The sequence below is a fragment of the Schistocerca americana genome, chromosome 6 (genome assembly GCF_021461395.2).
Source record: "Schistocerca americana isolate TAMUIC-IGC-003095 chromosome 6, iqSchAmer2.1, whole genome shotgun sequence".
Classification (NCBI taxonomy): Eukaryota; Metazoa; Arthropoda; class Insecta; order Orthoptera; family Acrididae; genus Schistocerca; species Schistocerca americana.
Window position 1 is genome coordinate 66,412,818 of NC_060124.1, and position 17,766 is coordinate 66,430,583.

At 45.0% G+C, this 17,766-nt stretch overlaps 1 protein-coding gene across 1 annotated transcript in view; it reads right to left on the reverse strand.

The window, feature by feature from the left end:
* Positions 1–2,957: 2,957 nt before the first annotated feature.
* Positions 2,958–17,766, reverse strand: part of LOC124619965 (UNC93-like protein MFSD11) — a 175,599-nt gene continuing 160,790 nt past the window's right edge. The window contains exon 8 of the mRNA XM_047146627.1: positions 2,958–3,194. Coding sequence (XP_047002583.1) covers positions 2,958–3,194 — 237 coding nt within the window. The remainder of the gene's footprint in view (positions 3,195–17,766) is intronic.

The window sequence follows — 17,766 nt, forward strand, 5'->3', positions numbered from 1 at the left end:
AGAAATTGTTTTATATGAAGCAGTGCTACAGCCGTCTCCGTAGTTAGTTTCTCACAAGGGAACCTCCCCATCGCACCCCCCTCAGATTTAGTTATAAGTTGGCACACTGGATAGGCCTTGAAAAACTGAACACAGATCAATCGAGAAAACAGGAAGAAGTTGTGTGGAACTATGAAAAAATAAGCAAAATGTACAAACTGAGTAGCCCATGCGCAAGATAGGCAAGATCAAGGACGGTGTGCGCTCAGTAGCGCCGTGGTCCCGTGGTTGGCGTGAGCAGCTGCGGAACGAAAGGTCCTTGGTTCAAGTCTTCCGTCGAGTGAAAAGTCGACTTTTTTTATTTTCAGACAAGTATCAAAGTTCAGGTACTCACACATAATCAACTTCGCTCTCCAAAATTCCAGGACATGTTCAGATTTACTTGGACATATGCAGGATTTGACAGTCTACACACGGAAAAATTTGAAAACGTTAAAAACATATGTTTGACAGAGCACAGGGAAAACTGTGCGACTGTGAAACTGTTGCATTCATTTGTTGCAGTTTATGTGACAAACTCTTATGTTATCATCACTGTTTTGGGAGTGATTATGACATCCACAAGAAAACCTAAATCGGGCAAGGTAGAAGAATCTTTTTACCCATTCGCCAAGTGTACAAGTTAGGTGGGTCGACTACATATTCCTGTCATGTGACGCACATGCCGTCAGCAGTGTCGTATAGAGTATACCAGACGTGTTTTCCTGTGGAGGAATCGGTTGACCTATGACCTTGCGATCAAAATGTTTTCGGTTCCCGTTGGAGAGGTACGTCCTTTTGTCTACTAATCCCACGGTTTTGCGGTGCGGTCGCAAAACACGGACACTAAACTTATTACAGTGAACAGAGACGTCAATGAACGAACGGACAGATCATAACTTTGCGAAAATAAAGAAAGTAAAAATTTTCACTCGTGGGAAGACTTGAACCAAGGACCTTTCGCCCCGCAGCTGCTCACGCCAACCACGGGACCTCAGCGCCACTGAGCCCAAATAATCCTTGATGTTGCCTATGTTGCACATAGACTACTCAGTTTGTATATTTTGCTTATTTTTTTCACAGTTCCATACAACTTCTTCCTGTTTTCTCGATTGATCTGTGTTCAGTTTCTCAAGGCCTATCCACTGTGCCAACTTATAACTAAATCTGAGGGGGGTGCGATGGGGAGGTTCCCTTGTCAGTGACAGTTCTACGTTTTGCGCAAAAAATTGAAAACCATCGTTTTGGATTTTGCGCGCGTTCTCCGCTATACAGTTTCTCTCATTGGATTTTGAGGAAACTGTTCGGTAAAAACTATAAAAAATATGCTTTTATGGTGTAATAACACAGCTTGATAGTGAACTGGTTAAAAATGGTTCAAATGGCTCTAAGCACTAAGGGACCTAACATCTGAAGTCATCAGTCCTCTAGCCTTTGAACTACTTAAACCTAACTAACCTATGGACATCACACACATCCATACCCGAAGCAGGATTCGAACCTGCGACCGTAGTAGACGCGTGGTTTCAAACTGAAGCGCCTAGAACCGCTCGGTCACAGGGGTCGGCAGTGAACTGGTTATCTTTTCAGGTTTGCCCATGGTTATTGTGATACTTCGAAATGAAGAAAAACGCAACACGTATTTAGAAAAGTTTGCAGCAAAAAATGTAGTCACTGCCCACTTTCCAGAATGAGAATTTCACTCTGCAGCGGAGTGTGCGCTGATATGAAACTTCCTGGCAGATTAAAACTGTGTGCCCGACCGAGACTCGAACTCGGGACCTTTGCCTTTCGCGGGCAAGTGCTCTACCACCTGAGCTACCGAAGCACGACTCACAGCCGGTACTCACAGCTTTACTTCTGCCAGTATCTCGTCTCCTACCTTCCAAACTTTACAGAAGCTCTCGTGCGAAACTTGCAGAACTAGCACTGTTTTCATTCTGGAAACATCCCCCAGGCTGTGGCTAAGCCATGTCTCCGCAATATCCTTTCTTTCAGGAGTGCTAGTTCTGCAAGTTTCGCAGGAGAGCTTCTGTAAAGTTTGGAAGGTAGGAGACGAGATACTGGCAGAAGTAAAGCTGTGTGTACCGAGCGTGAGTCGTGCTTCGGTAGCTCAGATGGTAGAGCACTTGCCCGCGAAAGGCAAAGGTCCCGAGTTCGAGTCTCGGTCAGGCACAGAGTTTTAATCTGCCAGGAAGTTTCATATCAGCGCACACACCGCTGCAGAGTGAAATTCTCATTCTGGAAACATCCCCCAGGCTGTGGCTAAGCCATGTCTCCGCAATATCCTTTCTTTCAGGAGTGCTAGTTCTGCAAGTTTCGCAGGAGAGCTTCTGTAAAGTTTGGAAGGTAGGAGACGAGATACTGGCAGAAGTAAAGCTGTGAGTACCGGGCGTGAGTCGTGCGTGGGTAGCTCAGATGGTAGAGCACTTGCCCGCGAAAGGCAAAGGTCCCGAGTTCGTGTCTCGGTCGGGCACACAGTTTTAATCTGCCAGGAAGTTTCACTGCCCACTTTGTTTGGTGCATTTCAAGTCATACAACACTGCGTACCAAATTTAGCTAACATATCAAAATTGATTTTATTGCTGGAAGGGGTGCTATACTTCTTTCTAGTCTAGAGTAAATATGCCATGTATTTGGAAGTCGTCCGCGACGAGGCTGATGGAGAAGTGCCACACACAAGGCTGCTACCGCCAGCTGTGTCTTGCTGCTTGTCGTATCGCTCGTGTGGGAATACGAGTGTCTTGTGGATGACCATCGCCTCGCGCCCCATTTATTGCAACGTGTCGTATCACATACTGCATTGCCTCAGAGAGGGAATTGTGCTATAATGTCTGAGACGGTGTAACAGAGATGCCACAGCGGGCCTCAGGTTTTGTAGAGGAGCGGCGCAGCCCCTCCAAACTGCAGCTGGTCGGCGTCGCAGGGCAGGACGTGGGCTACTCGGCGTCGCACAGCACGGCCATGGCCTGCTGCTGCTTGCTGCCACCTCGCAGGCTGCAGACTGCAGGCTTGTCGTCGCCGTCAGCGCAGCTGCCGCCGTGGCGCCGCCGCAGGGACGCCTCTGCCCGGCTGAAGGCAGCGGTGGAGACGGCGCAGCCCACCACCAGGATCCCCAGCTGCGCGTGCAGCCCCAGCCACCGGCTGTACACGAAGCTCGCCGCCGCGCCCACCGACTGACAAACACACCGCCTGTAAACACTCTCTAGAGTCCAGCACTAACATAAGCAAAAGATCACTCAGCTCACACACTGATTTGTGATTGCTCATCGGCCGCTGCGCACCTACACTGCTAATCCAATTCACGAAAAATTACCAGTTCATGACACTCATGTGGATGTGCCAACCGTAAAAAATTGTTAGTTCGCCTAAACAAGTTATTCCAAAGGATTTAAATATGCTTAATCTCATGTTAGTAAATTGTCGAAGTGTCTGTAGTAAGATCCCCGAGTTAATCTCCGAAGTAAACAGTACCAGTGCCAATATTGTATTAGGTACCGAAAGCTGGTTGAAACCAGACATACGAGGTGTGGGTAGAAAAAAACCGGGCTAGTACTGGTGAAACAATAAAACGAATGCAATAAGGCTGAAAGTCGCGTTGCCTGTCACGTGACTCTCGCTCCGCCTACTGCTCGAGTTTCATCTGCCTCCTGCACTCAGTCTGCCCGTGGCGTCTGTTTTAAGTAGTTGACGTTTTGTCTGTGCGTCGGAAAATGTTGAGTGTACAGAAAAAACAGCGTGTTAACATCAAATTTTGTTTCAAACTAGGAAAATCTGCAAGTGAAACGTTTGTAATGTTACAACAAGTGTACGGCGATGATTGTTTATCGCGAACACAAGTGTTTGAGTGGTTTAAACGATTTAAAGATGGCCGCGAAGACACCAGTGATGACACTCGCACTGGCAGACCATTGTCAGCAAAAACTGATGCAAACATTGAAAAAATCGGTAAACTTGTTCGACAAGATCGCCGTTTAACAATCAGAGCAGTGTCTGAGTTAACAGGAATTGACAAGGAAAGTGTTAGGCAGATTCTTCATGAAAGTTTCAACATGGACAAAGTGTGTTCAAAAATGGTTCCAAAGTGTCTCACAATTGAACAGAAGGAACGCCGAAGAATGATTTGTTCTGACATCCTGGAAAACATTGAAAGTGATCCCACCTTCTTACAAAATGTTATTACTTGCGATGAATCGTGGTTTTTTACTTACGGTCCCGTAACTAAACGCCAATCGATGCATTGGACAACTCCTGGTTCTCCACGACAAAAAAAGCACGAATGTCAAAATCGAAATTCAAGGCAATGATGATTGTTTTTTTGACATCAAAGGGATTGTGCACATTGATTGGGTGCCAGAGGGACAAACAGTGAATCAGCATTACTACATTAGCGTCCTGGCTACCCTACGTGAGCGAGTACGGAGAAAACGGAACGATTTGTGGAGAAAAAAGTCATGGATCCTTCACCAAGACAATGCCCCAGCTCACAGTGCGTTGTCAGTGAAGACGTTTTTGGCAAAACACAACATTCCCATCTTAGATCATCCACCCTACTCACCTGATTTGGCCCCCTGTGACTTTTTTCTTTTCCCTAAAGTCAAGTCAGCTTTGAAAGGAACTAGATTTGAGACTGTTGAAGCAGTAAAAGAAAAAGCGACGGAAGTAATGTATGGACTCACCGAAAATGATCTGCAGCATTGCTATGAACAGTGGAAAATTCGTATGGAGCGGTGTAGAGACCGAGGAGGAGAGTACATTGAAGGAGATAACATGAAATTGTAAATAATTGTAAATAAATGTTTTTTCCAGCATCAGTCCGGTTTTTTTCTAGCCGCACCTCGTAAAAAGCAGTGAAAGTTTGAACTCTGATTCGACGATGTTTAGGAAGGATAGGACTGACGCTATGGGAGGTGGTGTGTTCATTGCAGTTAAAAGCTGTTTAAACGCAGTCGAGATCGATACTGCGTCGGACTGTGAAACAGTCTGGATAAAGCTGTCAATCAGACAAGGATTGACCATTGTATTAGGATGTTTTTATAGACCACCAGCATCCGCAACAAACGTCGCAGAACGATTCAGGGAAAGTCTTCAGTACATAGGAAGTAAATATCCAAATTATCCATTAATTATAGGTTGAGACTTTATTCTAGCATCCATTGACTGGGAAAATTACACGTTCATCACAGGGGCAGAAGCAAAGATTCGTGTGAAGTTATTCTAGGAGCGCTCTCAACATACAACCTTGAGCAATTGGTTAGAGAACCAACTCGTGATGGGAACGTATTAGATATCTTGGCGACAAACAAACCGGATCTTTTTGAGGAAGTTAATCTAGAAGAAGGTATTAGCGACCATAATGTAGTTGTGGTTTCTATGTCAGCGGAAGTTGCAAAGAAAAAAAAAACAGCGAAGAATTTTCTTGTTTGTGGAAGGAAATAAAAGTGTCATTAATGAATATCTTCATAGTCAGCTCCAAGCATTCACCGCGGGAAACAAATATGTTGAGCATCTTTGGTCGTAATTTAAAGGTATTGTCCACCGTGTGCTAGAGAAGTAGTCGGCCGGTGTGGCCGAGCGGTTCTAGGCGCTTCAGTCTGGAACCGCGCGACCGCTACCGTCGCAGGTTCGAATCCTGCCTCGAGCATGGATATGTTTGATTTAGTTAGGTTTAAGTAGTTCTAAGTTCTAGGGGACTGATGACCTCCGATGTTAAGTCCCATAGTGCTCAGAGCCATTTCAACCTTTTTTTTTGCTAGAGAAGTATGTGCCTAGCAAAAGTATAGGAGAGGGAAAGGATCCACCTTGGTACAACAAACATATTAGGAAGTTGCTGAGAAAGCAGAGAATTTTGCACAGTCGTTTTAAACGTAGTAACAGCCCCGCTGACAAACAGAAATTATGCGAAATGAAAGCAGCTGTCAGAAGGACAATGAGAGGTCCTTTTAACGAATTTCAAAGCAATATTTTATCTGCAGATTCTAAAAATAACCCCAAAAAATTTTGGTCGTACGTAAAATCTACGAATGCTACAAATAATTCACTACCTTCTCTTGCTGACAGTACGGGTAATGGGCAATGTAACTGATGATGATAAACAGAAGGCCGAAATTGTAAACCCAGCTTTCAAAAACTCGTTTACGGTAGAGGACTGCTGCACCATTCCCCCTCTCAATTATTGAACAAACGAAAGGATGGCTGACATAGTGTTTAGTGTATCTAGGATTGCAAAACAGTTAAGATCCTTAAACGCCAGAAAGCCATATGGCTCAGACGGTGTCCCCGTAAGATTTTATGTTGATTATACTACAAATATAGCACCATTCTCATCCGTCATCTATCAGAGATCATTGGAACGGCGGAAAGTTCCACGGGACTGGAGAAAGGCCCAGGTCATAGCAATCTATAAAAAGGGTAGAAAATCGGATGCACATAATTACCGGCCAATTTCACTGACATAGATTTGTTGTAGAATCACGGAACATATTTTCTGTTCAGACATAATGACCTTTCTAGACTTCAAGAATCTCATCTGCAGAAACCAGCACGGTTTTAGGAAACAGCGGTCATGCGAGACACAGCTGGCCCTCTTTGTGCATGATATACAACAGGCTCTAGATACCGGCTCCCAGGTTGATGCCATATTTCTTGACTTTCGAAAGGCGTTCGACTCAGTTCCGCACTGTCGCTTGCTACAAAAAGTGCGCGCTTACGGCCTATCCAATGACATATGCGGTTGGATAGAAAGTTTTCTAACAGACTGAACGGGGTAACTTCAACAGAAACAAGAGTAACTTAGGTGTGCCCCAGGGCAGCATATAGGTCCTCTGCTTTTTACGATTTACAAAAACGATCTGGTTGATGGTATTGACAGCGCCATTAGACTGTTTGCCGATGATGCTGTAGTCTACAGGAAAGTAGTATCACACGAAAGTTGTGAACAAATCAATGAGGATTTGCAGAAAATAAATGCGTGGTGTAATGACTGGCAGTTATCTCTCAATATTAGTAAGTGTAACCTACTGCTTATAACAAGGCGAAAATCCCCATTAATGTATGAGTACAAAATAAATGATCAGTCTTTGGAAGCGGTAACATCAGTCAAGTATCTGTGTGTGACTATTCGAAATGCTCTCAGATGGAATGATCAGATTACACAAGCAACGGGTAAGGCGAATTCTAGATTGCGGTTTATTGGTAGAATCCTGAAGCGATGCAGTCCTTCAACAGAAGAAATAGCTTACAATTGTCCAGTGTTATTGTTCGCCTGTATGGGACCCTTACCAGTTGGGTCTGATTCAAGAGACTGAGAAGGTCCAAACAAGAGCGGCAAGATTCGTGACTGGTACATTTAGCCATCGCCAGAACGTTACAAATCTCATAGAAAGTTTGAAGTGGGACACACTTGCAGATAGACGACGCGCTAAACAGAAGGGGATGCTCATTAAATTCCGAAATCCAATCTTCACCGAGGATGCAGAGCATATATTATTACCACCAACTTTCAAATCGCGCAATGGTCATCATTCAAAGATAAGAGAAAGAAGAGCTCGAACTGAGGCGTTCAGACAGCCGTTTTTCCCTCGCGCGATCCGCGAGTGGAACAGAGGGGGGGAAATGTGACTTTGGCGCGAATTGTGCCCTCCGCCACACACCGCTTGGTGGCTAGCGGAGTATATATGTAGATATGTAGATGTAGATCAGATTCTTCGGAATAACGTGTTCCACCATTGCAACGGTCCCCAATCTGGGGCAATTACCCTCTGAGGGGCGAAATGAAATCTTCTGAAGGGTAAAAACTAACCAATCTGATTCTGCTTCAGCACAAAACTAAATTATTTTCGAAACGTCATTACTATAAACACAATTTCGTATGACTATAATAGTGACTATGTAAGTTGTTAATAGTCACTTCTTCACGATTAGCATCTTTAATGTGGTGTAAGTTATGGGTTCCTCACATAGTCCACCCATTACACACATATGTTGTGCTTTGTTCAATACATCGCTCATGATAAAAGTGACACATATACATAAGAAATGCTAAATATCGCAAGAAAATGTCTTCTCAAAGTTGTAGGTAGTCCAGAAATTGCTTCATTACTCTCATCGAGACAGATAAATGAATTAATTGACACAGTGACACAGCAGTAACTACACTCATGCTCATAAATTACGGATAATGCTGATACATGGTGAAACAATGCTCTGGTGGGCGGTTTGTGGGTTTAAATCACTTCGGGGTATGACCATGAGGTGATTTGGCCCGCGGTCGTCGCACGGTGGCGCTGGCAGCAGTCCACACATGTCAGAGTACATTACAGCGAGTAAGTTTGCAGACGTTTTCAGACGTGCTAATGGTAACTGTGTGTTGAAAATGGCTCAAAGAACACATATTGATGACGTTATGAGGGGTAGAATACTAGGGCGACTGGAGGCTGGTCAAACACAGCAGGTCGTAGCACGGGCCCTCCGTGTGCCACAAAGTGTGATCTCAAGATTATGACAACGATTCCAGAAGACAGGAAGCGTGTCCAGGCGCTATAGTACGGGACGTCCACAGTGTACAACACCACAAGAAGACCGGTATCTCACCATCAGTGCCCGCAGACGGCCACGGAGTACTGCAGGTAGCCTTGCTCGGTACCTTAACGCAGCCGCTGGAACTGTTGTCTCCCGACACACAGTCTATAGATGACTGAACAGACATGGTTTATTCGCCTGGAGACCTGCAAGGTGCATTCCACTGACCCGTGGTCGCAGAAGAGCCCGTAAAGACTGGTTGCAATAACACAGTATATGGTCATTAGAACAGTGGTCCCAGGTTATGTTCACGGACGAGTCCGGGTATAGTCTGAACAGTGATTCTCGCCGGGTTTTCATCTGGCGTGAACCAGGAACCAGATACCAATCCATTTATGTCCTTGAAAGGGACCTGTATGGAGGTCGTGGTGGTGTGGGGTGGGATTATGATTGGTGCGCGTACACCTCTGCATGTCTTTGACAGAGGAACTATAACAGGTCAGGTGTATCGGGACGTCATTACGCGCCAGTATGTCCGCCTTTTCAGGGGTGCAGTGGGTCCCACCTTCCTCCTGATGGCCGGCCGCGGTGGCCGTGCGGTTCTAGGCGCTCCAGTCCGGAGCCGCGCAGCTGCTACGGTCGCAGGTTCGAATCCTGCCTCGGGCATGGGTGTGTGTGATGTCCTTAGGTTAGTTAGGTTTAAGTAGTTCTAAGTTCTAGGGGACTAATGACCACAGCAGTTGAGTCCCATAGTGCTCAGAGCCATTTGAACCATTTCCTCCTGATGGATGATAACGCACGGCCCCACCGAGCTGCCATCGTGGAGGAGTACCTTGAAACGGAAGATACCAGGCGGCTGGAGTGGCCTGCCTGTTCTCCAGATCCAAACCCCATCGAGCAAGTCTTGGATGCTCTCGGTCGACGTATCTCTGCACGACTTCAAACCCGTAGGACACTTCAGGAGCTCCGACAGGCACTGGTGCAAGAATGGAAGGCTATACCCCAGTAGCTGCTCGACCATCTGATCGAGTATGCCAATCCGTTGTGCGGCCTGTGTACGTGTGCATGGTGATCATATCCCATACTGATGTCGGGGTACATGCGCAGGAAACCGTAGCGTTTTGTAGCACATGTGTTTCGGGACGGTTTTCTCAACTTATCACCAATACCATAGACTTACAGATCTGTGTCGTGTGTGTTCCCTACGTGCCTATGCTATTAGCGCTAGTTTTGTGTAGTGCCACGTTGTGTGGCACCACATTCTGCAATTATCCTTAATTTATGAGCATGAGTGTACATAACGGCTACTATAGCGCCGTACACAGTACTATTATTGTTATTACTACTATTATTAGAGTGATCACATGCAAAGCATTAACAGCCTGAAGTCTTCCAATTTCTGCCAGTTCAGAAGTAATGAGCGCAAAAATCAAGTGATTTACGAATAGTAAGTATAGTGCACACATCCGAACTTGTTTGATTTTAAATGGGGTTGCAGTGTGCAGGTCGAGTAAAAGCTTCAATGGAGAGAAGTAATGCAGGGGAAGGTTGTTTCGTAACAAACGTCTACCCTCGCTGTGGATGGTTAGCTTTTTTTCTGAGAAGGAGTTGTGGGTAACACTCGCGATACACCACGAATTCCTAGCGCTCCCCCCTCCCTCTCACGCACACAAACTAAATATATTTCATCTTTCATAATTTTAAAAGTAAAAGTGTTCCAACAAAAGTCCTTCTCTCTACAGTTTAGTTACGCGCTAAAGTTGGTGATAATGTTCGGAAAAGTGTGGAGAGGGGGAGGAGGAGGAACAGAAAGCGGCGGGGGTACTAGTTAATGTCTGATAGCACTCAGGGGTAATGGTCTAAGAAAGGTTGAGGACCACTGTACTATGAGGCAGACCATATACGTTCGTGAGAGGTAAAAAGGAATTTAAGTAGTTAGCATGTATGGGAGATCTGACTGTGAGCGTCCTTTGTGGTGTATGTGCAGATTCGCGGAAAGAGCAGTGAACTCCAAACAGAGGCAGGGTACGACAGAAATTGCGTGTCTCCAACTGCTGTGGAGGCCTGCTTATGCTTTAAAGTCGCAGCTTGGCGGTGTCTTGGAGCTCAGACAGGAAAGTAGGACTCGCGACAATTGCCACGTCCAGAAGCAGAAGAAGAACCTGTAATCTAGAGACTATTCTGAAATCATATGTTTGAATAAGAGTTTCTGTTACGGACCTAACTACATGAGAGTAATAACATAGTGATCTACGTACACGCAACCATATCTGCTTTAAGAAAGAAGCAGAATATCCTCGGAAGCCCCTATGTCGTAAACTCTGAAGCGCCCACGAAACTGACTAGGCCTGCGTATTCAAATACAGAGATATGTAAAGAGGCAGAATACGGCGCTGCGGTCGGCAATTCATACATAAGACAACAAGGGTCTGGCGCAGTTGTTAGATCGGTAACTGGTGCTACAATAGCAGGTTATCAAGATTTAAGTGGGTTTCAACATGGTGCTATAGTCGGCGCACGAGCGATGGAACACAGCATCGCCGAGGTAGCGTAGAAGTGGTGATTTTCCCGCACGACCATTTCACGAGTGTACCGTGAATATAAAAGAAGGTTGTATATCTGGAAGAATCCTGGAGATACTAAGAGGTATCAGATAGATTATATAATGGTAAGACAGAGATTTAGGAACCAGGTTGTAAATTGTAAGACATTTCCAGGGGCAGATGTGGATTCTGACCACAATCGATTGGTTATGAACTGCAGATTGAAACTGAAGAAACAGCAAAAAGGTGGGAATTTAAGGAGATGGGACCTGTATAAACTGAAAGAACCAGAGGTTGTAGAGAGTTTCAATTAACAGGAATGGGCGAAAGGAATACAGTAGAAGAAGAATGTGTAACTCTGAGGGATGAAGTAGTGAAGGCAGTAGACGATCAAGTAGGTAAAAAGACGAGGGCTGCTAGAAATCCTTGGGTAACAGAAGAAATATTGAATTTAATTGATGAAAGGAGAAAATATAAAAATGCAGTAAATGAAGCAGGCAAAAAGGAATACAAACGTCTCAAAAATGAGATCGACAGGAAGTGCAAAATGGCTAAGCAGGGGTGGCTAGAGGACAAATGTAAGGATGTAGAGGCTTGTCTCACTAGGGGTAAGATAGATACTGCCTACAGGAAAATTAAAGAGACCTTTGGACAGAAGAGAACCACTTGTATGAATATCAAGAACTCAGATGGCAACCCAGTTCTAAGCACAGAAGGGAAGGCAGAAAGGTGGAAGGAGTATATAGAGGGTTTATACAAGGGCGACGTGCTTGAGGACAATATTATGGAAATGGAAGAGGATGTAGATGAAGACGAAATGGGAGATAAGATACTGCGTGAAGAGTTTGACAGAGCACTGAAAGACCTGAGTCGAAACAAGGCCCCGGGAGTAGACAACATTCCATTAGATCTACTGATGGCCTTGGGAGAGCCAGTCATGACAAAACTCTACCATCTGGTGAGCAAGATGTATGAGACAGGCGAAATACCCTCAGACTTCAAGAAGAATATAATAATTCCAATCCCAAAGAAAGCAGGTGTTGACAGATGTGAAAATTACCGAACTATCAGTTTAATAAGTCACAGCTGCAAAATACTAACGCGAATTCTTTACAGACGAATGGAAAAACTGGTAGAAGCGGACCTCGGCGAAGATCAGTTTGGATTCCGTAGAAATATTGGAACACGTGAGGCAATACTAACCTTACGACTTATCTTAGATGAAAGATTAAGAAAAGGCAAACCTACGTTTCTAGCATTTGTAGACTTAGAGAAAGCTTTTGACAATGTTAACTGGAATACTCTCTTTCAAATTCTGAAGGTGGCAGGGGTAAAATACAGGGAGCGAAAGGCTATTTACAATTTGTACAGAAACCAGATGGCAGTTATAAGAGTCGAGGGGCATGAAAGGGAAGCAGTGGTTGGGAAAGGAGTGAGACAGGGTTGTAGCCTCTCTCCGATGCTATTCAATCTGTATATTGAGCAAGCAGTAAAGGAAACAAAAGAAAAATTCGGAATAGGTATTAAAATTCATGGAGAAGAAGTAAAAACTTTGAGGTTCGCCGATGACATTGTAATTCTGTCAGAGACAGCAAAGGACTTGGAAGAGCAGTTGAACGGAATGGACAGTGTCTTGAAAGGAGGATATAAGATGAACATCAACAAAAGCAAAACGATGATAATGGAATGTAGTCAAATTAAATCGGGTGATGCTGAGGGAATTAGATTAGGAAATGAGACACTTAAAGTAGTAAAGGAGTTTTGCTATTTAGGGAGTAAAATAACTGATGATGGTCGAAGTAGAGAGGATATGAAATGTAGACTGGCAATGGCAAGGAAAGCGTTTCTGAAGAAGAGAAATTTGTTAACGTCGAGTATAGATTTAAGTGTCAGGAAGTCGTTTCTGAAAGTATTTGTATGGAGTGTAGCCATGTATGGAAGTGAAACATGGACGATAACCAGTTTGGACAAGAGGAGAATAGAAGCTTTCGAAATGTGGTGCTACAGAAGAATGCTGAAGGTAAGGTTGGTAGATCACGTAACTAATGAGGAGGTATTGAATAGGATTGGGGAGAAGAGAAGTTTGTGGCACAACTTGACTAGAAGAAGGGATCGGTTGGTAGGAGATGTTTTGAGGCATCAAGGGATCACAAATTTAGCACTGGAGGGCAGCGTGGAGGGTAAAAATCGTAGAGGGAGACCAAGAGATGAATACACTAAGCAGATTCAGAAGGATGTAGGTTGCAGTAGGTACTGGGAGATGAAGAAGCTTGCACAGGGTAGAGCAGCATGGAGAGCTGCATCAAACCAGTGTCAGGACTGAAGACCACAACAACAACAACAACAACAACCGTGAATATCAGGAATCCGATAAAACATAAAAGCTCCGCCATCGCTGCGGCTCAAAAAAGATCCTGCAAGAACGGAACCAACGACGACTGGAAAGAATCGTTTGTGATATAAGTGTAACCCTTCCGCAAATTGCTGCAGATTTCAATGCTGGGCCATCAACAACAGTCAGTGTCCGAACCATTCAACGAGACATCATCGATATTGGCTTTGGAGCCGAAAGCCTCTCGTGTACTCTTGATGACTGCAGGACACAAAGCTTTACGCCTCGCCTGGGCCCGTCGACACAGACATTGGACTGTTGATGATTGGTATCATATTGCCTGGTCGGATGAGTCTCGTTTCAAATTGCATCGAGCAGATGGCCGTGTACGGGTATGGAGACAACCTCATGAAATCATAGACTCTGCATCTCAGTAGGAGACTGTTCAAGGTGGTGGAGGCTCTGTAATGGTGTGGGAGTGTGCAGTTGGAGTGGTATGGGACCCCTGATACGTCTAGATTCGACTCTGACAGGTGACACGTACGTAAGCATCCTGTCTGATCAGCATCACTTTGCAGGAAAACGGAATTTACTTTTGGAGAAGTGCGAAGCACTCGGGTGCAGGACTTTGGTCTGGAAGTACTTTTGGTCGAAGCTCTGGAATGTGTGACTGGTACTTGGGACTTGTCCTGAGACTGTCTTCCCTTGCGAGTAGTTTAGACTGGGGAGCCTGTGGTGAAGTTCTTACTGTACCGACAGTGTAACTTCAAACTTCTCGGACTACTCCTTTGCCGAGGGCACACTTACTCGTTTTTGGTTTACCAGACTAGACGTTTAGTATCCTTGTTCGCTCTGTCGTTTAAGTGAGCCAAATTGGTCCTTGGTACTACCAGCGAACGAGTGTGTCACACACTGAAATCTACCGTGATTTCAGGGCTCTGGTAGAGAGTAAATTGGGATCCGTCTGAATGATCGCTAGACCGTGAGATTTTTTGCATTTATTTCGTGGCCGCGATGGATTCACATGTGCCGCCTCCTCGTCTCACCTCCGCCGCACACATCTCGCCAGCTGCAAGTTACATCGCGGCACGAAGCAAACGAAGTAACCTACTGCCGCTCCGGCATTGTCAGGGTGTACAGATCTCAATCGCCACTTGCTCTCAGCTGCACCTGTGTAGTGAAACTACAGTAGATTTGATCAATCAAAGTCTGCTCATGCCTCAGATCAATTCAGATTGCGTTACTCACATTTTTAGGGCCAGAGTACTTGACTCACTCCACTAGTTAAACTGTCTCTGCCACCCAGGATCCTTGTCCAGTGTAGTATTAAATCACCTGTTAGTTGTTTACGGTATTCAATCAAGAACTTGTTTAGCATAATTTGTCTGTTTTAAAGAAGAAAACAAATGTTAGAACACCAAAATAATGCCAACATCCTCAGTAATCTATATAGTCCTCACGGGGTTACCTTTCGATACGTAGAAAAGATAAAATAGCCGACAGTCGTAACATACGATTAAGAGTATTTTGATACAATTATCAACGCCACATAATGTGTACACTTAAGTACATGGGTGAGTACTAGCGATGCCCTTGGAGGTCCTATAATTATAGCAACATGATCTATAGCCGGTACAATATGCTAATTTGAGGTTCATAAGTGACCGGCATTACAGATTACATTGCTTGAAATGGAATATTCATGATCGTTAGTTAAAATAGTTTCACATGACAAAGATGTGTGTCTTACACTAAAACATAAAGTAGAATACAGTATGTAATAACAAAATCCCTACTTAAAATCAGAGTAAAACAAGTAAAAGTTGTGAAACTTGCTGGCAGATTAAAACTGTGTGCCAGACCGAGACTCGAACTCAGGACCTTTGCCTTCCGCGGGCAAGTGCTCTACCAAAATTTCATATCAGCGCACACTCCGCCGCAGAGTGAAAATCGCATTCTGAAAACATCCTCCAGGCTGTGGCTAAGCTATGTGTCCGTAATATCCTTTCTTCCATGAGTGCTAGTTCTGCAAGGTTCGCGGAAGAAAAAAATAATTAAGTGCCAGACAAGATCGTGGACTCGTTTATAGATTTCATTCTGGTAGTGTCACTATGGGAGATTAACTTGCCATGTACTGTCCTCTTCTAACGGACAATTTCACATTGATGGATGTCCTCGTGTGTGAAAGCATTCAGGTTCACGCAAAGACGTGGTTTTAACTAAAATCGGCATACTCGCAACAATTAGTAAGTATCTACTAGAACGAGATATCGACTGGCAAAAACAAGCAAATGTACCTTCATACCTTTGTATCACCATTATCTATTTATTATCTTTCGCATCGCACGTACACTGATGAGCCAAAACATTATGACCACTTGATCGTTTGTCCGTCTTTGGAACGAAATACATCACTGATTCTACGTGTCAGGGATCCGATAGTTTGCTCGTAGGTCTGCAGACGTATGTGGCATTAGATGATTAAATTCGCGTGAATAATGGGCCGCTGATTAGCGTACGCGGTGATGGCGCCCAATAGCAACCCAGATGGGTCCCACAGGATTTACATCAGGCGAATTTGGTCGCCGAGACAGCAACGTGAGTGCACTATAATGCTCCTCAAGCCACTGTAGCACGGTTTTGGCTCCGAGACAAGGGCAATTATAGAGGTGGAAGAGGACATAGCCGTCGGGGAAGACATCAAGCATGAAGGGATGTAGTTGGTTCGCAGCTCTCAGCTGTCTTCGATTACTATCACAGGTCCCATGCAAGCGCAGAAGAATGTCACCCATAGCATAATACTGCTCCCACCGGCCTGCGTCCGTAGTGCGCCGGACGTTTCGAGCCGCCGTTCACCTCGATGACGTTGTCTGTGGAGACGACCATCGACCTGATGTAGCAAATGTGAGATTTACCCCAATAGCCGACACCTTTGCATTGGTCGACGATCGAATACCGACGGTCCCGTGTCCACTAGAATCTCAATTGACGAAGTCGTTGGGTTAACATGTGAACATGGAGGGGTAGTCTACTGCAGAGCTCCATGTTCAACAATATACGATGAACGGCGTGCTACGAAACACTTGTGCGTGCACCAGATTATGATCTTTCTGCAGAGATGGCACAGATCACCGTTTATCCTACTTTACAGAGCAGGCAAGCCCCCGAACCCCACGTTCTGTGAAGAGTTGTGGACGTCCAACCATTCAGCGCCTAGTGGTAGTTTCACTGTCCTTCTACCTCTTTCCGTAGGTACTCACGACAGTAGCACGTGAACACTCGACTAGCTTCGCCGTTTCCGAGATGCTGGTTCACTGGCTCTGTGTAACAACAATCTGAAATTACAATGAAATGAATACCCTTGGCTGCATACAGGTGTTGATATAAGTCAACGGGGACAGTTGAAAATGTGTGCCCCGACCGGGAATCGAACCCGGGATCTCCTGCTTACATGCAGACGCTCTATCCATCTGAGCCACCGAGGACACAGAGGATAGTGCGACTGCTGGGACTTACGTCTGGCACGTCTCCCGTGAGACCTACATTCGCAACTTTTTGTCCCGCACTATATTCATAGTACCCCTGCCCGTCGTACTCATTACTCGCGGCTTTACTGCCGATTCCCGTAAGAGTTCGGGCACTGTTTGTGCATATATATAATAATCTGCCCTTTGTCGAAGCCGCTTATCTCAATGGACTTCCCCATTTGCAGCCCACATCTTCGCTAGGGTGATCCGGCGTCTGTGTCTGCTCCGTTTATATACGCGTCACTTGCCCGCAGTGCCACCAGGCAGCATCGAACGTCGCAGAGAGCAGTGGTCAGAATCCTTTGGCTTGTTGTTGTTGTTGTTGTGGTCTTCAGTCCTGAGACTGGTTTGATGCAGCTCTCCATGCTACTCTATCCTGTGCAAGCTTCTTCATCTCCCAGTACCTACTGCAACCTACATCCTTCTGAATCTGCTTAGTGTATTCATCTCTTGGTCTCCCTCTACGATTTTTACCCACCACGCTGCCCTCCAATACTAAATTGGTGATCCCTTGATGCCTCAGAACATGTCCTACTAACCAGTCCCTTCTTCTGGTCAAGTTGTGCCACAAACTTCTCTTCTCCCCAATCCTATTCAATACTTCCTCATTAGTTATGTGATCTACCCATCTAATCTTCAGCATTCTTCTGTAGCACCACATTTCGAAAGCTTCTATTCTCTTCTTGTCCAAACTATTTACCGTCCATGTTTCACTTCCATACATGGCTACACTCCATACAAATACTTTCAGAAATGACTTCCTGACACTTAAATCTATACTCGATGTTAACAAATTTCTCTTCTTCAGAAACGCTTTCCTTGCCAT